The sequence below is a fragment of the Gorilla gorilla genome, chromosome 11, assembly GCF_029281585.2.
Source record: "Gorilla gorilla gorilla isolate KB3781 chromosome 11, NHGRI_mGorGor1-v2.1_pri, whole genome shotgun sequence".
In the NCBI taxonomy this organism is placed as follows: Eukaryota; Metazoa; Chordata; class Mammalia; order Primates; family Hominidae; genus Gorilla; species Gorilla gorilla.
The window spans coordinates 130,661,734-130,689,514 of NC_073235.2; the positions used below are offsets into that span (position 1 = coordinate 130,661,734).

Below are 27,781 nucleotides of genomic sequence, written 5' to 3' on the forward strand. Positions count from 1 at the left end.
AGGCATAGGTGTGTATGTGGAGCGGGTCGAGATTCAAGTCTCTTACTTATGCCACTCTGGGCATGATACATTTTTCATACCTCATGTAGCTCAGACTGCTTTGAGCTAATTTTCTTTTCTTTTTTTTTATTTATTATACTGTAAGTTCTAGGGTACATGTGCACAACATGTAGGCTTGTTACGTAGATATACACGTGCCATGTTGGTTTGCTGCACTAATTAACTCATCATTTACATTAGGTATTTCTTCTAATGCTATCCCACTCCCTGCCCCCACCCCACGACAGGGACTGGGGTGTGATGTTCCCCACCCTGTGTCCAAGTGTTCTCATTGTTCAATCCCCACCTATGAATGAGAGCATGTGGTGTTTGGTTTTCTCTCCTTGTGATAGTTTGCTCAGAATGATGGTTTCCAGCTGCATCCATATTGCTACAAAGGACATGAACTCATCCATTTTTATGGCTGCATAGTATTCCATGGTGTATATGTGCCACATTTTCTTAATCCAGTCTATCATTGTTGGACATTTGGGTTGGTTCCAAGTCTTTGCTATTGTGAATAGTGCCACAACAAACATGTGTGCATGTGTCTTTATAGTAGCATGATTTATAATCCTTTGGGTATATACCCAGTAATGGGATCTCTGGGTCAAATGATGTTTCTAGTTCTAGATCCCTGAGGAATCGCCACACTGTCTTTCACAATGGTTGGACTAATTTACGCTCCCACCAACAGTGTAAAAGTGTTCCTATTTCTCCACATCCTCTCCAGCATCTGTTGTTTCCTGACTTTCTAATGATCACCATTCTAACTGGTGTGAGATGGTATCTCATCGTGGTTTTGATTTACATTTCTCTGATGACCAGTGATGATGAACATTTTTTCATGTGTCTGTTGGCTGCATAAATGTCTTCTTTTGAAAAGTGTCTGTTCATATCTTTTGCCCACTTTTTGATGGGGTTATTTGTTTTTTTCTTGTAAATTTGTTTAAGTTCTTTGTAGATTCTGGATGTTAGCCCTTTGTCAGATGGGTAGATTGCCAAAATTTTCTCCCATTCTGTAGGTTGCCTGTTCACTCTGATGTAGTTTCTTTTGCTGTGCAGAAGATCTTTAGTTTAACTAGATCCCATTTGTCAGTTTTGGCTTTTGTTGCCATTGCTTTTGGTGTTTTAGTCATGAAGTCCTTGCCCATGCCTATGTCCTGAATGGTATTGCCTAGGTTTTCTTCTAGGATTTTTATGGTTTTAGGTCTAACATTTAAGTCTTTAATCCATCTTGAATTAATTTTTGTATAAGGTGTAAGGAAGGGATCCAGTTTCAGCTTTCTCCATATGGCTAGCCAGTTTTCCCAGCACCATTTGTTAAATAGGGAATCCTTTCCCCATTGCTTGTTTTGGTCAGGTTTGTCAAAGATCAGATGGTTGTAGATGTGTGGTGTTATTTCTGAGGACTCTGTCCTATTCCATTGGTCTATATCTCTGTTTTGGTAACAGCACCATGCTGTTTTGGTTACTGTAGCCTTGTAGTGTAGTTTGAAGTCAGGTAGTGTGATGCCTCCAGCTTTGTTCTTTGTGCTTAGGATTGTCTTGGCAATGTGGTCTCTTTTTTGGTTCCATATGAACTTTAAAGTAGTTTTTTCCAGTTCTGTGAAGAAAGTCATTGGTAGCTTGATGGGGATGGTACTGAATGTATAAATTACCTTGGGCAGTATGGCCATTTTCATTATATTGAGTCGTCTTATCCATGAGCATGGAATGTTCTTCCATTTGTTTGTGTCCTCTTTTATTTTGTTGAGCAGTGGTTTATAGTTCTCCTTGAAGAGGTCCTTCACATCCCTTGTAAGTTGGATTCCTAGGTATTTTATTCTCTTTGTAGCAATTGTGAATGGGAGTTCACTCATGATTTGGCTGTCTGTCTGTCTGTTATTGGTGTGTAAGAATGCTTGTGATTTTTGCACATTGATTTTGTATCTTGAGACTTTGCTGAAGTTGCTTATCAGCTTAAGGAGATTTTAGGCAGAGACGGTGGGGTTTTCTAAATATACAATCATGTCATCTGCAAACAGGGACAATTTGACTTCCTCTTTTCCTAACTGAATACCCTTTATTTCTTTCTTTTGCCTGATTGCCCTAGCCAGAACTTCCACACTATGTTGAATAGGAGTGGAGAGAGAGGGCATCCTTGTCTTGTGCCGGTTTTCAAAGGGAATGCTTCCAGTTTTTGCCCATTCAGTATGATATTGGCTGTGGGTTTGTCATAAATAGCTCTTATTATTTTGAGCTACGTTCCATGAATACCTAGTTTATTGAGAGTTTTTAGCACAAAGGGCTGCTGAATTTTGTTGAAGGTCTTTTCTGCATCTATTGAGATAATCATGTGGTTTTTGTTGTTGGTTCTGTTTATGTGAATGATTTTGTTTATTGATTTGCGTATGTCAAACCAGCCTTGCATCCCAGGGATGAAGCCCACTTGATCGTGGTGGATAAGCTTTTTGATGTGCTGCTGGATTTGGTTTGCCAGTATTTCATTGAGGATTTTTGCATCGATGTTCATCAGGGATATTGGTCTAAAATTCTCTTTTTTTGTTGTGTCTCTGCCAGGCTTTGGTATCAGGATGATGCTGGCCTCATAAAATGAGTTAGGGGGGATTCTATCTTTTGCTATTGATCGGAATAGTTTCAGAAGGAATGGAACCAGCTCCTCTTTGTACCTCTGGTAGAATTTGGCTGTGAATCCATCTGGTTCTGGACTTTTTTTGGTTGGTAGGCTATTAATTATTGCCTCAATTTCAGAGCCTGTTATAGGTCTATTCAGAGATTCAACTTCTTCCTGGTTTAGTCTTGGGAGGGTGTATGTGTCGAGGAATTTATCCATTTCTTCTAGATTTTCTAGTTTATTTGTGTAGAGGTGTATATAGTATTCTCTGATGGTAGTTTGTATTTCTGTGGGATTGGTGGTGATATCCCCTTTATCATTTATTATTGCATCTATTTGATTCTTCTCTTTTTCTTCCTTATTAGTCTTGCTAGTGGTTCTATCAATTTTGTTGATCTTTTAAAAAAACTAGCTCCTGGATTCATTGATTTTTTTGAAGGGTTTTTTTGTGTCTCTATCTCCTTCAGTTCTGCTCTGATCTTAGTTATTTCTTGCCTTCTGCTAGTTTTTGAAAGTGTTTGCTCTTGCTTCTCTAGTTCTTTTAATTGTAATGTTAGAGTGTCAATTTTAGATCTTTCCTGCTTTCTTTTGTGGGCATTTAGTGCTATAAATTTCCCTCTACACACTGCTTTAAATGTGTCCCAGAGATTCTGGTATGTTGTGTCTTTGTTCTCATTGGTTTCAAAGAACATCTTTATTTCTGCCTTCATTTTGTTATTTAACCGGTAGTCATTCAGGAGCAGGTTGTTCAGTTTCCATGTAGTTGTGTGGTTTTGAGTGAATTTCTTAATCCTGAGTTCTAATTTGATTGCACTGTGGTCTGAGAGACAGTTTGTTAAGAATTCTATTCTTTTACATTTGCTGAGGAGTGCTTTACTTCCAACTATGTGGTCAATTTTGGAATAAGTGCAATGTGGTGCTGAGAAGAAAGTATATTCTGTTGATTTGGGGTGGAGAGTTCTGTAGATGTCTATTAGGTCCGCTTGATGCAGAGCTGAGTTCAAGTCCTGGATATCCTTGTTAACTTTTCTGTCTCATTGATCTGTCTAATGTTGACAGTGGGGTGTTGAAGTCTCTCATTATTATTGTGTGGTAGTCTAAGTCTCTTTGTAGGTCTCTAAGGACTTGCTTTTTGAATCTGGGTGCTCCTGTATTGGGTGCACATATATTTAGGATATTTAGCTCTTGTTGAATTGATCCCTTTCCCATTATGTAATGGCCTTCTTTGTCTCTTTTGATCTTTGTTGGTTTAAAGTCTGTTTTATCAGAGACTAGGATTGTAACTCCTGCTTTTTTTTGTTTTCTATTTGCTTGGTAGATCTTCCTCCGTCCCTTTATTTTGAGTCTATGTGTGTCTTTGTACGTGAGATGGGTCTCCTGAATACAGCACACTGATGGTTCTTGACTCTATCCAATTTGCCATTCTGTGTCTTTTAATTGGAGCATTTTGCCCATTTACATTTAAGGTTAATATTGTCATGTGTGAATCTGATCCTGTCATTATGATGTTAGCTCATTATTTTGCTCGTTAGTTGATGCAGTTTCTTCCTAGCATCAATGGTCTTTACAATTTGGCATGTTTTTGCAGTGGCTGGTACTGGTTGTTCCTTTCCATGTTTAGTGCTTCCTTCAGGAGCTCTTGTAAGGCAGGCCTGGTGGTGATGGAATCAGTCTAAACAACATCTCAAAAAGCCAATCTTAGATTCTACAATAGTGATGTTATCTACAGGAACAACTGGGGAAGTTACAAACCATGTGACCAAAGCCACATGACTCCTGAGACTACAGAAACTATGCCTACATTTTAGCAGAATTCTGGCCCCTTCCATAAATCTAATCTTGTGGCCTTTCACTAGTCTTACAAAAGCAATTCAGAACAGGCATGGTGGCTCACACCTGTAATCCCAGCACTTTGGGAGACCAAGGCGGGAGGCACCACTTAAGCCTTGGAGTTCAAGACCAACCTGGGCAACACAGAAGGACCCTGTCTCTCCAAAAAGAAAAAAGAAAGCCAGTCATGGTGGCACACACCTGTAGTCCCAGCTACTTAGGAGGCTGAGGTGGGAGAATTGCTTGAGCCCAGGAGATCAAGGCTGCAGTGAGGTGTGATAGTGCCACTGTACTCTGCCCTGGGTGAGAGAGTGAGTCTCTGTCTCAAAAATAAATATATAAAAAATAAAAATAAAGGTGATTCCAGCTCTGGAAAAGGGAGGTAAATTTTTTTTAGGGAGGGACTTTATTATTCTTGATTCAAAGTTATACTGTAAATTCCTCCCACAGTTAGCTGGGCCTATGACCAAGAATGACCAAGGACAGCTTGGTGGTCAGAAGCAAGATAGAGTCAGCTATGTCAGATTTGTCTGTCATAATTTTGCATAGGTGATTTCAAGAAAATGGATATCTTTCCATTCCTTCACCTTTTTGTTCTATTCAGGCCCTAAATGGATTGGGTGATGCCTGCTCACATTGGTGAGGTGGATCTTCATTATGCAGTCTGCTGATTACAATGCATATCTTTTCCAGAAACACTGTGGCAGACACATGAGAAATGATGTTTTCCCTATCTGCATATCCCTTAATCCAGTCAAACTGACACATAAAATTAACCATCACACTGTGCATGAGAAGTTTTGTGGGTATCCTGCCCAAGAGGGCTGCCTATTGGGTATTGGGGGAAATGGGAGATGGGGATTGCTGGGTCATCAGCTGCAGGGAGAAGGGGTAAAGCTGGAGTTGGGGTAGTGTCTCCCACATCAGAGAAATGGTAAAAAAGTGACCCCACAGGGCCCTCCACAAAATGCATACACATATTCATGAGATGGCAGACATTTCACTTTCCGTCCCAAGGAGAACATTGCCAGCAATTGTATTAACCAGGGAAGCAATAATGGCTATCAGAGAATTGCAGTTGCATTTCCAGATAAAGAAAGAAATATTTGCTCTATTTCCCTTCTGTCCCCCCAGTGCCCAATACTAGTGGAAATAGAACTAGAGAAGGCAGGAGAAGAACAAAACCACAGACACCGCCCCTCTTCCTATTTTGAGCTCCTCAAGCCAAAGCCAGCCGGGTACTTAGGAAAGGGAGACAAGAGCGATAAGCTGCTTGCAAAAGCCAAGTCTATAAATTGGATTAGACTGACTGAAGATTTTAGTAATGCAAGTGACCAGAAGATATGGGATCTGCCATAGATTCATAATACAATGGCAGAAAAGAGATTTGACAGAATACGGTTGGCCTTATAGTTGGTGAAATTTAAAAATGCATCATATTTTTGTCTGCCTCACATAATTCGAGTTGTTTAATAAACCATTTACATTTGCAAGCTGACTGCTGAGGAAATGATTCCCTGTTCAGTATTCCCAGGGAGTTGGAGTAAGAGGGGAAAGAGAGAGAGAGAAACACACAGAGAGAGAGAGAAAGAGTGAAAGAAACAGAGAGAGACAAAGAAAGAGAGAGGGAGAAAGAGCAAGAACCTTCTATCTGATTCCTTCCCTTCAGATCGGGACAATTTAGGTCCTATGTCTATTTCTGGGCTAAATGCTCCGATAAGGGAAGACTCTGGTGGGCTTGTTCCAGCCTGCATCCACCCTGGGAGTTGGGATACAGTCAGCTTCTCTTGCATCACATAGGTTATGTGCAGGAAGGTGGATGCCTACAAAAAAAAAAAGGTAAAAAGGAGAGAGAGAAGGCATGCTGCTGACTAGCGGACAAAAAGCCTCTACTACATGGTGTCACCGTATGTGATAATCATCTGCTTCCATTTTGGCAATGACCCATGTGGCCCTTGGCAGTGTAACCAATTTTCTTTGGATTGCTTCACGCCAAAGATCCCCTCCATTACTCACAGTCACTATGAATGCCCAGATTGGGACAGGACAGTTGTCATTTTCAGTGTATAATTAGTGACCAACAGGTCTGTGTACTGTGGTGACTTTGTGCATACCCTCTTTCCATCGGCCTGTCTAAAGGGAAGATTCCTCTAACTCCTAGACGTGTAATGAATTCACGTTGGCATTTGTTACTTTGAAAAATAACCTCCTGTTACTTTTTCTCTTTTCTCGTTGCCTCCTGGAGTCAAGTTCTAAAAGGAGAATTTGAAAGTCATCTCCCAGTGTGTTTAGGATTCGTTCATTCTTCCCATGCTGAGTGTTTGGCTCACGCACACTTCCTCTGCGATCCACTGAAAAATTCTGCTTTTTGGTTTGCTGCTTAATTTTCCATTTTGAACAGATGAATGGCACAGCATTATTCATTGAGTATTTAATATAATATAGCGTTTTAAAGGATACATATAATATAGCATTTTTAAAATACTTCTAAAAGCATTATGAGGGAAGCCAAACTTTTTTTTTTGGTGCCTTACGAAGAAACTTTTATTTTAAATTGTAAATTTCAAAGTTTTGGATAACATAACCTGGTGTTCTTCCAGACTGTGGGCATCTTTACATGTTGCAGTTAAATGCAGTGTTTGCCTGGAGGCAGCTTATATGAATGGTCTAGAAGTAGAGGCTCCTTCCCTAGGGGTGCTCTCAAACAGTCAACCCAACCGTATAAATAGCCATCAGCTCCACTTTCCCAGCCTTAATTGTGCTCAATGTCAAGTAAGTAACACAGTTTTATTCACTGTTCTCTCTTCTTACTTTAGAAGAGTCACAGTGGCTGAGAAAATACATAATACAATCGAGAAAGAATGATTTGTGGGTTATGACTCTGCTTCTTTTTCTCTCTGCATTGTCCGTCCTCTGACCTCCCTTGCTTCTCATGCCTCCAACTTATGCCAGTTAACAACCTTGCAGCAGAAGCTAAGAGTGCAGCCTCTGAGGCTCATCTGCCTGGGATCGATCCTGCTCTGCCTGTTTCTGGCTCTGTGACCTTAAGCAAGCCACTTATTCTCTTTGTGCTCCAAGTTTTTCAATAACGAAGTGATAATAATAATACCTATTTCAGGGAGTTATGGCGGAGAGTAAATCAGTCAATGCACATACAGCACTTCAAATCATGTCTGGAACATGGAGCAAGTGCTCACATAAATGCTAGTTGTTGTTGTCTCTGCTTCCTTGCTCAGGTCCTCTCAAATCTCTGCATCTTGATTTGCTTACCTATAAAATTACATTCAATTTTTCCCCCCACATTCAAATAAGTACGTGGACCTGAACAAGGAGCACAGAGGAAGAAATCATTAATAAAACACTGGCTAATTAGCATTGGTAAGCTTCTTGTCAAGGCTGTCCTGCTTTCCAGAACTATTAGAAGTAGACCCTTCTCGGACTTCTGTGAGATACTCATTAGCGGATGTCACTGTCTTAACTGAAGGGCTGGCCAAAACTTCCATGCTGAGTCAGGAAACTTCATTTTCTTCCATGAATAAATTTATTTATTTATTTATTATTTTTTTGAGATGCAGTTTTACTCTTGTTTCCCAGGCTGGAGTGCAATGGCGTGGATTCGGCTCACTGCAATCTCTGCCTCCCGGGTTCAAGCGATCCTCCTGCCTCAGCCTCCCCAGTAGCTGGGATTACAGGCACCCGCCACCATGCCTAGCTAATTTTGTATTTTTAGTAGAGACAGGGTTTTACCATGTTGGCCAGAGTGGTCTTGAACTCCTGACCTCAGATGATCCACCTGCCTTGGCCTCCCAAAGGGCTGGGACTACAGAGTGAGCCACCGCGCCTGGCCAAATTTGTTTATTTTAAAATGACGTTTATTCATCAGTCAGGGGAGTTCCAGCGATGATGGTATTGCCCTTGACATTCTGAAGGATGGGACCCCATGACTCAGGCAACCTGCGCTTCTGTGTCACCCACCCATGTGGCAGCGCAGGACAAATGAATGCAGCATTCAGGGACAGAAAGTGCCGGAGACAGCTGGAAAATGTCAGGAGAGAATAAAGGTGGGAAAAATACATCACCAAAGAGACATGGGGCTGAGAGGAAAAACTGTCCAAAGAATAGAGATGTATTGGCTCCGTGTACACTACCGTCCTTTGATATATAGTTTACTCTTTCAACCCCGCTTCCAGCATTGTTCTCACGGTTATAACAAGCAAGCGCAGACCCTCTCAGCTGATGAAGTGCAGGCAATAGCTGGCTTTCTCACCACCTCTTTACTTGGTACCAATAATCGCATGCTGAGATTGACTAGTGAGTCAGTCCTCAGGGACCATCTCAAGTGTCACTCTTTGACTTCTTCAAAAACTTTTACATTTACTCAAAGGCCCTTGGAACCACTGAGGGGAGGCATGACCTAAATGAACACTTTTCACTACCCTTTAAACCTTACTCTGCTTTTAAATTAAAGTTTTTTTTCTAGCATTTTTTATTGTTGCTATATGCCCAACTAAGTTTTATATATTATTTTAATATATTTTTGTTATGGCTCATCATTTATGTCCTTTACTAGAGTGAAAATTCTCAAATGTCGAAAATCCTCTCTGCTCTCCATTGCATTTCTTTGCATCATCTAGAACAGTGCTCAGCATGCTTGGTGTTGAATAAGTATTGGTGGAATGAATGGCTAATGAATGGAATGAGTTTTTCTCCACAACCTTGCCAGCATCTACTATTTTCTGACTTTTTTATTTTTATTTTTTTTGAGATGGAGTCTCACCTTGTCACCCAGGCTAGAGTGCAGTGGTGCAGTCTTGGCTCACTGCAACTTTTGTCTCCTGAGTTCAAGCAATTCTCCTGCCTCAGCCTCCCAAGTAGCTGGAATTACAGGCAAGCTCCACCACACCCAGCTAATTTTTGTATTTTTAGTAGAAACAGGGTTTCACCATGTTGGCTAGGTTGGTCTTGAATTCCTGACCTCAAGTGATCTGCCTGCCTCAGCCTCCCAAAGTGCTGGGATTACAGGCCTGAGCCACCATGCCCAGCCCTGACTTTTTAATAATAGCCATTCTGACTGGTGGTATCTCATTGTGGTTTTAATTTGCATTTCTGTAATGATCTTCATGAGAACATGCTCTACACACACCAAAAAACAAAAATCTTTAAAGTAGCATTACTTCCGTTCAGAATCTGACTTTTTTGATCTGCCATCCTCATAGATGAGGGTGGGGTTTCTTCAAACAAATAAGAATTGATGATAGGAACCAGAGGCAGGGTCTGGAAGGTGAAAGCAAATGAAGAAGACATGAGCCCTACTATTCAGAAACTAGAACCGAGTTATGTAGAAGGCTTGAACAGCTCCCTGAAGTTCTACCAATAACCCCTAAATTTTGTGTATTTGCAGCTTTCCTCAGGTTTTCAAAAGAGCCTTGATATGGTTTGGCTGTGTCCCCTCCCAAATAATCTTGAATTATAGCTCCCATAATCCCCATGTGTTGTAGGAGGGACCTGGTGGGAGGTAATTGAATCATGGGGGCAGTTACCTCCATGCTGTTCTCATGATAGTGACTGAGTTCTCACGAGATCTGATGGTTTTATAAAGGGCTTGTCACCCCACTTCGCTCTACACATCTCCTTGCTGCTGCCATGTGAAGAAGGATGGGTTCTTCACCCATGAAGGATGGGTTCCACCATGATTGTAAGTTTCTTGAGGCCTCCCCAGCCCTGCGGAACTGAGAGTAAAACTTCTTTCCTTTATAAATTACCCAGTCTCAGGTATGTCCTTATAGCAGCATGAGAAAGGACTAACACAAGCCTATGCCATAAAAATGTTAAGAATTATAGCTACATTTTTTCTTTGTCTCACTCAACACTCTCAGAGTTTTCCTCACCTCTTTGGGAATAGTTGTTCAAAATTTGATTTCTCTGCCTCTTGTCCGAGACATTTAGAAAACAAAGAAACAAACTGTTTCTGGATGTTTAGGAGCAAGCTTCTTCTAACCTTCCCGTTGTTTAGACACCGCACCCCAGACAATTGCTTTGTTCCTTCCTTGGTATCATCTCTCTGATAGACAGCAATATACAAAATGTTCAGTTAGAAATGGTCTTATATATCAGATTATTCATGACTTGTTATATTAAAACATACATTAAAAAATGAAGTATCAAAAGCATTTGGTAAATATATTGGAGAGCCTAGAACTCTCCAATACTATATACTTGCAATGAATATTTAAAATAAGATTCTGCTGTCAAAAATGCAGAGGGTAATGACTGATCTAATTCAGTGAGGTGGGTTTTTTTTTTTTCGGCATTTCCGTGCATTTCGTAAAAGGTCATCATGTGGTCTACTGCCCTGATTAGTAAAAATATTGCTAGGTTTAAAATAATTGGGTCCTGTTGCTTGACATAGTCGGCAAGAGTATCCTTCACAAATGTCACACATGGGCCTGGAGAAGGATCCATGGCACTTAAAGCTAGAGGCTGTCTTGGTTTCATCCGCCTTTATTCTGTCTCAACAAAGAGCCATTAATTCTACTTTTCTCTGCAAGAACAGAAACTCTTGTTTCTGCTTTATCTGTCCTGCATGTTGTTGTTTGTGACATACTAATAGAGAGACAGGTTGTGTGTGTATAAATATTTGGGCCAGATGTTCAGCCCAAGGACATCACGATTTGCCATAAAACAATCTGTGCACCTGGGTTTTGAGTGCTCAGAGCATCATTGTAAAATCCGGAGTCCCTACCATGTTCTAGATCTGAAACTGGCAGAATGAAGGGTATAGTAATGGGATGGAGTTTAACAAAGTGGTGGGAATCTTCCAAAAAGGAATAAAAACATGTTGATAATTGTTTAATGGAAGGCCATCTCCAAGGAACGGAAGGGCTTCCCTTAGCTTTTTGCAGAAAAGAGCTGTGAACACTGAACAGAAGAATGGGAAATTAGAGGACTTTCAAGAGGGCATTTTTGAAGGAACTATTCAGGAAAAATTTAGTTGGTTAAAGGATCTCTGCAACAATAAAAATAGATTAACATTTTGTGCACAAACAAGTTTTGCTGGGAGCAAGGGAGGCTCAAAGGATGTTTTTCTTCCTCTGTTAGTTTCATTCAAACCTGCCTGCACTTGATTGGATTCCAAGTTCTGCTGGTAATGTCCTGGATATCACTTAAATTCATTCTAATACCTCTAAAATATTCTCAGTTTTGTGGTATTAAAATATTTTACGTCAAACATTCTTATACAATTCCAACAACATGCAAATGTTTGTAGAACGCTTCACTTGCCTGAATCCAAAAGTAATTTCATAAGAAATTCTGAGCAGCTTTATATGCCAGGTAGCAGTCTCTAATAAGCTAAGAAGAGCATAAAAATAAAACTGTAGTTTTAGAATTAATGGCTGAACTTTATCAGATATAAACCAAGGCCTCAGTTCCCCAAGGTCTATTAGTTTTCCAGGTCTACATAACATCCGCTATTGTGCTAGGGACTATGGCAGAATTCATAGATGAGTAAAATGTGGTTTCATCCTCCAGGAATTCACAATCAGCAATGGAGACCACCTGTACGCAATGTGCCATGCTAGAAGGCAGATGGTGATAAGTGCTTGGGCAGGAAAAGGTTAACTCATGATGCCTGGGTTGTTCCAACCCTGCACATTCCCCAAAGAGGTCTATTTCCAGGACTGACTTTTGGCTGGTTCCTAAGAGCTAAGCATTGAGCCTTGGGAATGTTTTGCCTGGTAAGAGTGTTTTGCACGCCTGAGGCCTTGGACCATGCTGTACAACTTTGGCCACATAATTTACTCTAATAATGGGATGTATCATAAACATCCATTTTTGGTGTGTAGTGGGGGCTGGAGCATGAGTAGCCGAGGTCCGTCACGTGGGTGCTGCATGCCTACATGACTGACCTCCAGTACCAAACCCGGACACTAAGGCTTCCCTGGTTGGCGACACTTCACATGTGTTGCCATGTATCATTATTGAAGAGTTAAGTGCATCCTGTGCAACTCTATTGGGAAGGGACACGTGGAAGCTTGTATTTATTTATCCTGGACTTTGCTCTATGTGCCCTTTCCCCTTGCTGAGCTTAATTCATTCCTTTTTGCTGTGATAAATCATAACCATGGATACATGGCTTCTGAGTCCTGTGGGTCCTTCCAGCATATCATTGAGTCTGAGGTTGGTCTTGGACACCCCTGATGCAGAGTGCTGTATGAGAAGAAGAAATCATGTCATAGAACTGTGGAGAACCCCTCTACCCATGAACATGCCCATGAACAAAGCTGTCTTCCATGGCATTGTCTCAAATATAAGATAAAACTCAGTGGCCCACACATGTATTCACATGTATAATTTTTCTTACATGTACATCTGATTTTCCATCTCCTTTGATTAAAAGGATTCATGCTCAAATAATACATTTTGGGACAAATAGAGGGGCTTATGCTTGTACTCTCTGCACTTTGGGAGGCTAAGGCAGGAGGATTGCTTGAGGCCAGGTGTTTAAGACCAGCCTGGGCAACATAGCAAGACCCTGTCTCTATGGGGGAAAAAAAGAGAATAATATATTTTGGACTCCTTTGCATAGATGGAGAGCCTCTTAAAATGCGGCTTTGATTTCTATTCCCAGCTTCACACCTGGTACCTCCCTCAGCTCATAGCTGTGTTGCAATTGCATCAAATTTCCAGCCGTGTCTCAGGCTGCATATCCAGACTGCTGCTAATTATCTTTCTGCTCTGAATGTCTTCTCTTCAGCAGTTTGGGGTCTCTTCTCCCTACTTATTAAATGACTCCTTCATACCCCAAAAGCTGAGCTGAAATATTTTCTCCACCACATAGCAATGAATATTCCCCAGTGTTCCCTGCCTTGCCAGTCCATATAGAGTTGCATTATAGCCATTATTATGTTGTTCTGTTAGACTTTGATGTGTATATTTCCCCTATAGTCTGTGAGCTCCTAAGTGCCGTGCCGCGTGATTCAGCTCTTCATTCCAACTGTCTAGCATGGTGCCCAGCACCCAGTAGTTCCTAGGAAAATGTTTATTAAATGAAGGGACATGTGCTTACACTGTGAAAGGAAGACAGTGGGCCCCAAGAAGATGTCAAGGACAATGGTTTCCTAAGGACTATCTGCTGAGTCTTTGATATGGACAACTGAGATGCTGGTAAACAGCCATGGTTAGGGAAATTCCCCCAACCAGTATGTTCTAGAAATAGCTTAGTGCAAGGAATCATCTTTCCACAGACGACTTAAGACTCGTGGATCACTCTCTGGTTTAATTCTAACAAGGCCAGACACAGACCCTCCGAATTTTCATTTTTTATCTCATAAAGAATTAGCCAAGCTGTATCTATTGACTAACTGGAACAAACGTTTGTAACGAAACTTTAGTTAAGCTTCTCTCCCTTCCTTGGTTCCCTGAACTTTGGCCCCTTCTCAGTATAAGAAGAGACCCCTCCTGAGACCAGGCTGATCTCAGGATAAAACATTCTCTAATCTACTGTGTGATCACTGGCTCACCCTGTGCATCCCATTCCCCACACCTGGTTCATTGTAGCCTTATTTACTCCTCTTTCTAACAAAACAAAACAAACAAACAAACAAAAAACTCCTTTTTGCCTAACTAACCCTTAACACATTTGCAGATCTTGTGGTTGGAGCATTCTTGTTATTGCAATAGTTCTATTCTCCATTGAAAGAGTCCCCCAACCCCGCTTGCCATAACAAGAGACCCCTCCTGAGACCAGGCTGATCTCAGGATAAAACATTCTCTAATCTACTGTGTGATCATGCCACCTCACTGGCTCACCCTGTCCATCCCATTCCCCACACCTGGTTCATTCTAGCCTTATTTACTCCTCTTTCTAACAAAACAAAACAAACAAACACAAAACTCCTTTTTGCCTAACCCTTAACACATTTGCAGATCTTGTGGTTGGAACATTCTTGTTATTGCAATAGTTCCATCCTCCACTGAAAGAGTCCCCCAACCCCGCTTGCCATAATCTGTTTAAATAAAGCCTCTCTTTGCCAATGTCCAGAGTTTGTTTTTATTTAACAGTATCCCCTGACTGACTGGAGAATTCAAAGCATGTTCATGCCTCCTTATTAGTGAATAAAACAAAGTGCCCATGATTCTCAATGTTCTATTTGCATATATTCTAATAGTTTATTTCCTGAATTCAAAGAGCATCATCCACTTACCTCTATCACTGATGAGTTTACTTTGAGTTTACTTGAGTCTAGGTTAGTTTATCCCCAGGTTTGTAGATTCCTTGTCTGTCTTGTGCCTCTTTCTCCTATTCCCCAGATTTAAGGTAAAAGCCACACTCCATGGGCCTCGGGTAGGGAAATGCCCGGTGTTCAGGCTCCTTATGGGGATTCCCTAGGCGGTTGAAGGCACGTCCTCCTTTAACACCTCATAGAGACTCAGGCCCTGGTCCTTCAATGCATTCTTGACAACAGTGGTCCTCAACCAGTGATGATTTTGGCCTCCAGGAGACATTTGGCAAGGCTGGGAATATTTTTGGTTATCACACCTGTGAGGGGTTAGTTACTAGCATCTAGTGGGTAGAGGCCAGGGATGTTGCTAAACATCTCACAATATTCAGGATAACCCTCTGCAACAAAGAATGAGGTGGTCCCAAATGTCAACAGTGCCAAGTTTGAGAAACTGATTTCCATGAATATTACTGATTTTAACAAATTAAGCCAAGAACATTTACTTTTTCAAAAAAATGAGAGCAGGACAACAAAACTTTTCTAAGGGATATATAGGCCTTTATCCAATTGTACTGGGACTGTTTTTTCTATGAGGTGCTTAAAGCTCTTGCAGAAAAAATAATCAACAATCTGACAACAGAGATTTATTGATTAATTTGCAATGTTAGGTACAACATAGATAACTTCATCACATGGTTACAATCCAGTATTTGTGCTTTGTGAGATAAGTAAACATTTATTTGAGCACAACAAAAGTCTACACACAATATTCTGGGATTGTTTAAAAAATAAGTGTATTCTATTCCATTTGATAGCACAAAGAAGCACATTTCAGCGTGAATTGATGGATATATTTTAAAACTGGGCATTTGGTTAATGTGTCAAATTAAGCATAATAACCTAAATTTGGACTATCTGAATAAGAAATGCCTAATGAGCACTGGGCAAGTATCCTAGGATGGGAGTGGGGAAGGAAGTATGGCTTACAAGGGAGCTTTCTTTGCATTTCAAAATGTAGATGATAGAGAAGGTGAGGCCAGCATTCATGGTATGCGAACTTGTTCACATTTAAAATTACTTTGTGATCTTTAAAAATAGAGTAAAACTATAGTATATCCAGAAATCCTTAATAGACACCTCTTTGATCAAGAAAATAAAAGTCCGTGTAGGTCATTTAGTTGGAAGGAAAGAAGACTTACTAGGGAGACATTAGATACCTTTATTTTTCAAAAGAGTAAATCTCTGTTATTAAAATAACTAAAATGTGTCAAAGTCTTCTTTTCCCCCAATTCAAGGCTAATATCTAAGAGTCAGGGAAAGTCTATGATCTAACTGATCATGTCAAACACAGGACCATTACCCTGCTTCTGTCATTATAAATGTCACTGGAGCGGCATGTCTGCTGTACAGGTAGCAGCACATACGTGATGAAACAGGCCACCGAGCTCAATGTCAATATGTGACTTTAGACAACAATCTCTTCATATTTTAGGAAGCTCAAAGCTAACTCAATATATTATTTAAGACAATAATCTCTTTATAATTTACAATAAAATAAAGTGAAAGTTTGTATTTCATATTATTCAAGACACAAGCAGATTTTATCTGAAAAGACTTTTTTTTTAAATATGAAAGCTTTCTCTTAGGATAAGAATTATGTAATCATGTTACACAAGTAATACAGTGATGGAAACAAGACAATCTTTTATCTTCCTCTTCAGTTGAATGACAATTGACAATAGTTTTCTGCTTAGCTGGGAGTCCACATACTATTTGGGAGAAGTGGGATATTTATCAGTGGGCTGCAGGGAATAAATGAAATCACCTCACTAGAGGACGCTGCTATACTTTTATCAATGTCTACTGACATTGATTTGAAAGTGGAAATCTTTTGTATAAAAGTCTGGGGATTTCTCACCCATATCTTAAGTATTTCTCCGGGCTGGCAGCCCCTTAATATAATCAGAAAAGTAAAATATAGGTTACAGAATACTTTTAAAAATTATTTTGACCACTGAGTTTGTTTATAGTTGATTCATCTAATTAGAGACATTACAAATCATTTTATATGATTAAACTTATGTGAGTGTTGTTTTCCTGGAGATTGGGTCTCATTATAAGCATTCTAATTTGGGCCCCATTGAATTCTCTCTTTGTCCAGCCCTTCTAATCCAAGCTCTTTGGAACTCACCCACAAGTTGTATGAATTTGGACAGACCTATATTTTGCTTTTCCTCTGACTTATTCTGTATGCAGTGGATCTGAGTAGCAGATTTTTTTTACAGTTCTGCTAATGTGATGTGATGTTTTGAGAATGTTTAGAGCATTTAGAACAAACCACTGTAATCTAAGTTGGAATAAAGGGAAGGAATGATCTATACGGCAGACTGCCTTATTATCCCAGTTCCAAGAGCCAGTCAAAGAGACTCAGTCTCCCATCCTTCTGCTCCTCATGCATTTTGCAGTACTGGACAACTGCATGGAAGATATCACCCACTTTCCAGGACTTCCGATGAACCAGCTGCACGACATCTAGAAACTAAAATAAAACGGAGAGTTAGGGCTCACAGAGCACAGAGGGTCCTCAAAGCCACCTCATTCAACCACCCTCGCGAAGCCAATGGCTCTCCAGTCTCTCTTTAAATGTCTCTAGTGTCAGAGGACTGTTTTCCAGGATAATCTATTTTCTTTTTAAGAATTTCAGATTATTACCGAACTTCATCAACTGAATTTTTTTTTTCACAGCAGTTTGCCATTCATTGACTGCAGAGGATTAGGTGGAATGAGACTAATTCTTTTTTTTTTAGAGCCAGTCTTTTAGATATTTAGTGTTTTCTTGGGTCTGCTTTTTTCTCAGTTAGACTTTCTGTAATAGGACTGTGTATTACAGCTCCCAGTCCCTTCTATTTCTATCACAAATAAGATCTCATTAGGTGTGTAAATTTAGGCCAAATAAATCAAGTGGTAAACTTTGAAGCAGGACCACCTATTGGTTCTTCATTCCATCCTGAGAAGCAACTCCCTCACCCTCCAGGCTAAAATCAAGGATCAAGAAAGCCTGGCTTTCCACAGCCACAGGATCAGTAAAGATGGAGGAAACACCTTAGATTTGTCACCTGGGTATTGGTACCAGTTCTATTGGCCACAGCCTAGAGAGAAAGTCTGGACTGCAAGTGAAATTGAGGGCTTGAAGGGAGGAAAAATGGGGAAATAATTATAAGTCATTCTCTTCATGGAACTGATGAAGTCCAGTGTGAAGGACTCTCTAACTCCTTAGGTACTTTTTTGAGGAAAGATGTAATGAAAGCCAGGAACTGTAGGAAACATTTTAACACATGTAATCTCATTCAATTCTGTCACAATTCTATGATGTGAGCATTTGCAATGAAAAAGATGTGGGCTTGAAAGATGAAAAATTGTCAGTAGGATCATGGTCTTCTAACACTTCCGTACAATGCTCTTTCTACCACCGCACCTTTCTGCATATTGGTGGCAAAAGAACTATGCCTGCACATAGTAGGGGCTCCATGCATATTTGCTGAACGACAGAAGGGTTGCAAGACCAAGCGTGAGTCAAATACATTCAAAGATCTCAAGAAGACTGTTTGGAATATGGATAAGTAAATTCTATGTTCTTGATATTTACTTGGAGCACTGGGAGAAAAAATAGGCTGGAAATTTGGCATTGTTTTAGGAGGAGGAGAGCCTTATTTGCTAAAAAGATGAGGATTGTGGTTCAGTTACTATTTCCTCAATTTTTTTTCTAGGATTTTTAAAAATTAATTAATTATTATTATTTTTTTTTTGGTATTTGTTTGCTCAGACTTCAGAGATCAGCCAGGAACTGGAATGCTAATTTCTTTCCAGTTTGAGTATGTTAATTCATTTCAGTTACTGAGAAGTTGTCTCATAGAGATCCGCTGTTAAATGATGTTTCTTCTCCCAGCTGTGATGGTACCAACTATTTGCACAGTTACAGTAATCAGTGCTTTATTGTACTCATTTGGCTTGTATTGGCTGAATCAAAATAAAGCAATTTCCTAGGCTGGAAAATGACATCCTTAACTTTTAATACCTGGAAATATAAACATTGTCTTAAAGAGTGTTAGGATGTTGTGAAAAGGGAGACAGATGGGAGGCAGATGGCAACTATAGACAGCAATCTCCCAGCAGAAGGACATCTTAGCCATCTTTTCATATCTCGTGCCTGCACATAGTAGGTGCTCCATGCATATTTGCTGAATGACAGAAGGGATGCAAGACCAAGCGTGAGTCAAATACATTCAAAGATTTCAAGAAGACTGTTTGGAATATGGGTAAACATTTAGCATCATTGAGGATGAACTTTCACTAAGTATTCATTCTTGAGCTTTAGGTAATGTATTTTCGCATATATAATTTAAACATGCATGTCTTGAGGCCGTTGCTCAATAATTTTCTACTGCAGGAGTGCTCCTCGAAAATGACTGGAGGTTATAGATCTAGGAAAAGGCTGAACAGAGCCTGGAGTAGGAGAGTGGTGGGCAAGCAGCAAAATAAAAGCTGGTCATGGGGCACGTTTCTTATCACGTGGTGACTGAGTGGGAATATACGTTGTGGGGGTGAGATGTGGGGCTGCTTCATGCTCATGGTAACAGCCACGGTGGGCCAGCTCATTCACTCCCATCAGTCTCAGTGTTAGAATTTCAGAGAGGCTGGGCACGGTGGCTCACGCCTGTAATCCTAGCACTTTGGGAGGCTGAGGCAGGCTGATCACGAGGTCAGGAATTCGAGACCAGCCTGACCAATGTGGTGAAAACCACGTCTCTACTAAAAATACAAAAATTAACCGGGCGTTGTGGCGTGCACCTGTAATCACAGCTACTCAGGAGGCTGAGGTAGGAGAATCGCTTGAACCTAGGAGGCGGAAGTTGCAGTGAGCTGAGATCTCACCACTGCACTTCAGCCTGGGTGACAGAGTGAGACTCCATCTCAGAAAAAAAAAAAAGAAAGAAAGAAAAAAGTTTTCAGAGAAAGTATTCATTGCCTGGGACCTCTCACCACCCTTCTTAGCTTCTTGTCTGATTCTTGACATTTTAGGAACAGACTATAAACCCTTTAGGTTAAGGCTTTGTTAATAAGGAAAATACTCTTGGGAAGGGAACATTTCAAGCAGCTATTAGTGATTTATGGAGATACATAAAAATAATTTTGTGAGCTGTTACTTATATCTAAGAGTGTATGTAAGATCCAAGCCATGATTTTGATTGAACAAAGGGATGATGACATGTGGCTTCGGAATAGCGGTCTTGAAGGGAATGAAGGGGAGAAAGGCTAAAATGACAGCTTTTGTATGATTCCACTAAGCAGGCTTTTCCTCACTCTCCAGCTCTTACTGGAAATCTAGAAAGTAGAGTTCCTAGTGCAGAAGGCCTGGACGTTGAGTTTCTGAGGTCTCACTGGGAGAGGCTCACAGGTTGTTGATTTGTTTCTCGAGACTTCTCTAAGGTATCCCCAGTAGTCTTGGCGCCTCCTTTCACTTAGCAAGTCTGTAAAGATTCCACTGATGGAAACATGACATTTGCCTTGGCTCCTTTCTGTAAACCGTGGCTTACGGGACCACCACCTTATCCCCAACTTTTATCTCTGAGTCATTTTCTGGGTGGGGGAAGAATCAAAGCTCTGGAGCAGATGCCAATATTTGCTAAACTCTTCCCAGAATTCTCTCTGCCTCATACCTTTCTGGAAGCCCTAACACCAGTTTCTTTCCATCTATTTGGGGCCTGTGAAGGAGAGTCTCTCCAAAGTTGTCAAAATAACTCACCAGCTAGGCCACTCTGTGTATAGTTTGTGGTGTGGTCACAAGCTGGAATCTGTCATAATTTCTAAGTCCAGGCTGATATCCCAGTAAAGTGGCATTTAAAAATGGTCTGGCCCCACTAAATAGAGCATGCTCTGAGGCCGTGACGACTTAATCTTGGATATTGAGACCTGGAAACATCTTTGGGGCTGATGAGCAAGAAGAACTCTTGTTTTCTTTTCTTCCATTAAAAAAAGGTAAGAATGAAAAAAGATTGTGAAGAAGTCAGAAAAGGACATTCTAGTTCTTTACTGGGCTTTTAAAACCACGTTTTATTTGGCAGCAAGTCCTAGAGCTCTCATTGTGCCTGTTCATGCTATTGCCTGGGTATTTTCACAATCAGCTTTAGCAAGTCACGATCTGAGTTTTTCTTTCCGCTGCATTGAAAAATAAAAATGAAAATAATTTCATTTTCTGCAATTTCACAATCAGTAATAATTAGGTTCCCTTCCCATAGATCATAGTTGGCATTTCTTTGAGCAAATATTTTGTCTTAAGAAACTATATGATGGTATATCATCTGTAGACTCATTTGAAGAAAAGTATAAGATAGGAGATAACTTTTATATTCTTAGGTGCATTTAATAAATTAGATTAATTGTTTACAAAACTATATCATGAAATCTATGGGAGTTGTTGCAAGTTGTGCAATTTTTTGGAAACAGTCAACTTAGATTTCTGAAAGCAACTACCTTCTTTTGCTCCAAGGCAGAATTAGATTGCATTAAGCATAAGTGAGTTGGTCCCTATATTGCTCTGCAATTAAGGCCTGTAGAGCTATCAGCCTGAGCCTTGGCTGCACTCTGGAACCCCAGGCACCTTTACAAAACCCTGATGCCTGGGCAGCATCCCCGGAGAAGATTCTGATCTAATTGGTTGGAGCACTGGAGTTCGTAAAACCTCCCCACGTGACTCTAACGTGCACTAAGTCTGACTAAAGGACTCAGTTTAAGGCACTTTCTTATGATTACAGATGAAGCGCCTCAGTATCAAATTCTTCTAATTTTCCCCTCCTTTCCAATGAGTTTCTTTGAAACTGATAACCTTAACTGTAGTTTTTTTGTCTTTGTATTTGCAAAGGTAAGTCAAAAGTCAATACCATCAAATTGGAGACTATTATTCTAAGTTAAGTAACTCAGGAATGGAAAACCTAACATCGTATGTTCTCACTCATAAGTGGGAGCTAAGTCATGAGAATGCAAAGGCATATGAATGATATAATGGACTTTGGAGACTTGGGGCAAAGGGTTGGAGGCAGGTGAGGGATAAGAGACTACAAATTGGGTTCAATGTATACCGGTCGGGTGATGGGTGCACCAAAGTCTCACAAATCACCACTAGGGAACTTACTCATATAACTAAATACCACCTATTCCCCAAAAACCTATGGAAGTAAAAAAATTTTTTAAAAAGTCAATACCATCAACATTTTCTCCTTCATTTTTCTTCCACCACTTTGTATGTAAAATAGAATAAGAAATTAGAGGGAGGCACTCCTCTTCTGACGCCCACTTTCTTAGGAAGGTAAGCACATACCCATTTCCTCCTTGGGCACATTCCTTTCTCTGCACTGCCCCCATAGAAAGGAAATAATTCTCAATGCAGGCTCAAAGATGAGAAAAATACCAATTTACTGTGAGAGGCAAGTCATCAGCTACCCCAGCTCAGAGAAGCTCACTGAATTCAAACAGAGAAGAGCTGGAGAGCAATGATCTTTGGATCTAAAAAACCAGGACCATTAGCCATGTGCGTGTCTTTTATTGGCCTTGGATTAATTACATTCAAGTTAACTGATGTCAAGGTTTACAAAGTGTTTTAGATTATTGGATGTAGGATTTTCAGCAATCTTTCCCCTGGGATTTAGGATACTTTAAGGCCACCTCAAATTCTGCTGCTCGTCTAAGATATTTCTCTGGAAGGAGGTCTCAAACTTCAGTGTTTATCAGAATCACATCACTTGTGGGAAATTGTTAAAAATGCATATTTCTAGGCTCCACTCCCAGAAAGTGATCAGGTCCTAGAAGGGATCTAGCAATCCAATTTGTGAATAAATGTCTGTCCCACATGACTGTTTCATGCCCACATGGCTCATGGTAACAGTTTGAGAAATACTATTCTCCATGTGCTTCTTATTTCCCTTGTCCAGAAAAAGTCCCCATCATATCTCAAGGTTGCTATTTACCATCTGAGCTTCTCTCCGTTTATATTCTTCTTACCTTTGGTCTGTTCTAAATTAGAATGTAAAATCTAAGAGGGTAGGAAGTGATGTCTCTTGCTCACTGTATCTCCAGGGTGTATAACAGTGCCTGGCATTTGTAGATGCTTAAGACCTGATGAATGTTCTGAATGTATGATTTTCAGGTGCATTTAGCTTTTTAATAACTAGATAAAACACAAGTGAAAGGGAAAATTTGAAAATGAAGTACCATTTGTCACGAGAGGAGTATATTGGGCATTCAGAATGTTTGGAATTTGCCTTTTAAGTTGAACAAAGGATGGAATTAGTGGTGAGTTGCCTTTAGGTGCCCTCCAACTCCAAGGCCAAGTTCCTGGGCAGTGGTGGGAAAGATGAGCTGTTTCATTATGAATTCCTGAGACCCTGTTCCCTAGCACATACCTCTCTTTTCACAAGGCAAGAAGGTTAGTAAATTGGGAACACTGTAAAATAAAACACATAGACTAATTAGCCCCCAAAAATTTTAGGATTCACACAAATAGGAACTCAGGGATTCATCTGTGAATATTGTCCAATACCCTAGTGACAGTGGGAAGATGACATTTTCTGGACTTTGTAGAGACATTTCTTTAACCTTATCTAAGCTGATGAGAAGCTAACGAGACACCGCTGTTCTCGTATGACACAGCCTCCGTGGAAGACGTGCTCTCTTTTGTACACCACTTGAAAATGGCCACTTAACTACCTGGCTAATTAAATAACATCCAGAATAAGGCCCCCAAAAGTACTATTGATAAAAGAAAGATTATCAAAATGTTGCTTAAGGGTTTTTTTTCTTTAACCAGTTCAGTCACAGACAACAAATGGTACTCGTATTCGTGGAAAAGCCACTATGTGCAGAGAGTCTTAGATGACTCAAAAGAAAAATTAGGAGATTATGTTCCTAAAATTACATTATTTAGAATTAAGGTTCTTGAGCTGGTGCTAATTGAATGAGTGAAATATCATTTAATATCCTTCTTAATAACATTAGCGTAATGTCTATTTTCTCAGAAAAATAGTTGTATCCAAAAACAAGCATTCTCTTCGAGAATCGAAAATCATGTCGGGATAAACAAATACCAAGTCAGGGCATGATTTGTGTAACTCAGGTGTTTGTGAGACACCTCTTACCCTTGTACCGAATGGGGATTTATGAGACATATATTCACATAACATTGTTTTTTCAAGAAGATACATTGTACAAACATCTATTCCATTCAGATACCACCTGAAAATCTACCATGTCATGCTCTTATTCAGGGAGTGGCAGGAGATAGAGTTGGAACCAGCTCCTCTTTCATTTTCCCATGAGCCTGGGAATGTATTCCTGAGAATGTTTTTCCCTCCTCTACATAGCAAGGGGTCTTTGGGACAGTGTATGGCATGGGGGTAGGGTCACACATGATTATGCTTTTTTATTGCACCCTTTGCTGCTGAGTTGTAAGGTCAGAGGAGAATTTATCAAATAGTGAACCGCTCAACACCTTGTAAATGAAAGTATGACAAGTATAGGAAGGTGCCTAGAATAATTTTGGGTAGAACAGCAGGCAGACATAGGCATGAAGGGAAGTGTTAATTACCAGTTGGAAAAAGGTTGAAGTGAGAAAGGGTATGAAAAATGAATTAGGTCTCCTTTTCAATTTTTCCTGTAGTCGATCCCATGGACTAGTGATGCAGAAATAGAGAAGCTGTTCTAACTACTGTAAGCAGGGGCAAGAAGGTAAAGAACATTTCATTTCAGGCTGCTAGATTTTGGCACTGAGAATTAAAATGCAATTACACAGTTAAAAAAATCCAGATTGTAAGCCCAAGGTCATTTAACTTGAGAAAGATCCTTTTAAAATAAAGAACTACTGAGAAGTATTTTATGGAGAAAACAGGGCGCAGGGGCTTGGCCTGGGAAATCGCTCATGTACCCGATTTGCTCCTAGTCAAAAAGGGACAATAATATCTGTTCTGTTTTTTCACAGGCTTGTTGAGAAGCAAGTAGGATGAGGCACATGGAGGCACTTTGTGACAATAAGACATGAAAATCCTACCTGGTGGCTTGATAGGCAGGATCCTAAAACAGTACTCAAGGTTTTTCACCCTAATCCCTGGGACCATGAATAGGATGCGATATCATGCCCTTATTACGCTACCTTACATAGCAAAAAGGATTTATCAGTTACCTTTGAGTTAATCAGAAACCTATCAGGTAATTATAATCTAATCACACTTATTCTTTTTTGAGACAATGTCTGACTGCCACCCAGGATGGAGTGCAGTGGTGGAATCTCGGCTCACTGCAACCTCCACCTCCTGGGTTCAAGCGATTCTCCTGTCTCAGCCTCCCGAGTAGCCAGGATTACAGGTGCCTGCCACCATGCCTGGCTAATTTTTGTTTTTGTTTTTTTTTTAAGTAGAGATGGGGTTTCACCATGTTGGTCAGGCTGGTCTTGAACTCCTGACCTCAGGTGATCTGCCCACCTTGGCCTCCCAAAGGCCTGGGATTATAGGCATGAGCCACCGCACCTGGCCTAATCACACAAACTCTTTAAAGACAGAGCTTTTTCTGGCTGGTGGCTGAAGGTATCAGGGAGATTGACACCAAAAGGACATAAAGGAGCCATGTGACAGAGAATGTGGGTGGCCTCTGGGCACTGAGAGCGGCCCTCTGCTGACAGCCAGCAGGGAAAAAGGACCTCAGTCCTACAACCACATGGAACTGAATTAGCACAACAATCTGAATGAGCTTGGACTCTTTCTCTTCCCTGGAACTTTTGGATAAGTGCCCAGTCAGGCTAATGCCTTAATTTCCACCTTATAAAACCTAAAGCAAAGATTACAGTAGAACTCACCCTAACTTTGGACCTACAGAGCTGAGTGCTGTTTTAAGCTGGTAAATTTGTGACAGTTTGTTACACAGCAATAGAAAACTAGTATGTTATTATTAATTTGAAATCTTTTAAAATGAGTCTACTTTTAAATTATGGAAAATTGAGCTTGAAGACATTGGGAGACAGATTCATGCCTTACTCTTAATAGCTAAGATTCTACCGCAGTTAATGGTAGGTCTTAGAGATATAGAATTAGAGTGATAGTTACTATTAATTTTGATGTTGGCCAAGGATCTCTTCCCTAGCTTTATATTTCTGGTAGGTGGAGAATAATAAATAAAAAGTCTTCCTAACACGAACCTGTTTGGAAAGGAATTAAAAATGCCTTCTCTTGGCCTGTTTTAGATGTCAGTGTGGCCTCACTTTGGTTTCTGTTATATATCAGGTTCTTCTTTCTTTCTTTTATTTAAAGGAGTACTATCAAGAAGTTTGTCCCAGAGCAAGAAAACACCAAAAAAATAACAGACTCTAAAAAAGTTCCCATCCCCTCAATTTACTTTTCTCACGACCACCTACTACTAGCCAAGACAAAGTAAGGATCAAAGAAACGCTAAGTATATTATATTTACACAGGTGGAAGATTTCAATGTTCTAGCCACAATTTTAAGATCAAGAACAGTCAGGATCAAATAATTCAAATGGACATAGGTTTACTGAGCATTTACTGAGTTTCCAGTGGTGATGAAATCACAAAGCTTTATTGTGTTCCAAACCTGGTACATGATACCTTTTCAATTCTGTTTTCCTGAGATTTCTTAAAGTAGATGGTGGGAATCCCAAGTTCGGAGGCAGCTATCCACTGCAGAGTGGCTCGGAGCTCGGCATCTGGACACTCTGGTTCCAGGTCAAAGTTGATCACCAGCAGGCTCCTCCGGGGGCTGGCTGTTCCCATAGGCAGTCCAGATGCAGGTGCTGAGAACAGACACAACCACAGCCTTATCCTTCTTTCCAAAGGGACAGCCCAGGCAATTGTGTGTCAAAAGTATGGGAAGGTGGCTTACCCTCTATGCTTTCTGACTGTTCTTTAAGAATCTCCTTTTCTTCTACTAATTCACTTTGGGAGAAAACAACAGTATATGGTTGGTAATGTTTAGAAGAGTAAGCTGTAAATGAAAGATGAGGCGATGGGTCTTACTGATCTAAAAGCTTCTGAAGTTCATTCTGGATTTATTGTTTTTGTAGAGTAGAGTAATGCTGGGAAAACACCAACGTGGCTATTATGTAAGATCACTGGGTCTGCAATAAATGTCCTCCAACAACAACAACAGGCCAGATAACTCAAGTTACTTTAGTTAGGATAGCTGGTGTGGGAGACTGAGAGATGCAACCTTCTCTTCAACCTCCTTACCATAAACCTTCATAGGTTTAAACAATGAAAGAGAGATTTTGTGGGTAACTAGTTCTGATTTGGAGATTTATTCTTTTGCATTTTACTTTCATCTTAATGAATCATATGTTCCCATCTTGTCACAACTTTTTTTCTATACTACAATAGCAACATAGCTTTTATTTAAAAAATAATTTTACATGTATATGGTTCTTTGATCTGAAATAAGAAAAAAGACAACCAACAAACTGCAGAACTTAAATTTGACAGCAAAATATCACAATTAAAATTTTTCTTTTTCTTTCTTTTTTTTGGGGAAGTGTAGCAGGCTGGGTGGTTTAGAATGAGGGACTCATAACTGAAGTATTTCATTAGATATGGTAGAGTTTAATATTGGAGGTGTTTTCATATGGTGTGTACTTATTACAGAACCTTGCATGTAGTGGGAGGACTTGGTAAATGTTTCTAAAGTAAGAACATATGGCCAGCAGCTGAAAGGAAGTGGCTATCCTGGGAAGCCTGTGGTTGTCCTATATTTTTGTCGTGTCTAGAAATTAGAGTACAGGAGCCCTCAAAAATGTGTTGTTTGACGATAGATGATTCTCTCATTCTGCTACTGCTAAGATATGGCTGAAAAATTCCATTGTGTTCCTGATGTTGAGAGAAAGAGTATAGTAATTCTTTCATTCATACCTATTTATTTGCAGAAATGCTAATTTTTCAAGGATCTAGATTTTCTTCTAGATCTCTATGCAAGTGACATAGGGGGTATGACAAATGGGAGGCACAGTTTCTGCTGTTTTGGAGCT

General features: G+C 40.2%; 1 protein-coding gene across 2 annotated transcripts in view; it reads right to left on the reverse strand.

Moving 5' to 3' along the window:
- Positions 1–15,340: 15,340 nt before the first annotated feature.
- SPHKAP (SPHK1 interactor, AKAP domain containing) overlaps positions 15,341–27,781 on the reverse strand; it is a 206,858-nt gene continuing 194,417 nt past the window's right edge. For both annotated transcript variants that reach the window (XM_031008864.2, XM_004033306.4), the window contains 3 exons: positions 26,647–26,699; positions 26,373–26,557; positions 15,341–17,248 (listed from right to left, as the gene is read on the reverse strand). In XM_031008864.2, coding sequence (XP_030864724.2) covers positions 17,105–17,248; positions 26,373–26,557; positions 26,647–26,699 — 382 coding nt within the window. In that variant the 3' untranslated portion in view covers positions 15,341–17,104. The remainder of the gene's footprint in view (positions 17,249–26,372; positions 26,558–26,646; positions 26,700–27,781) is intronic.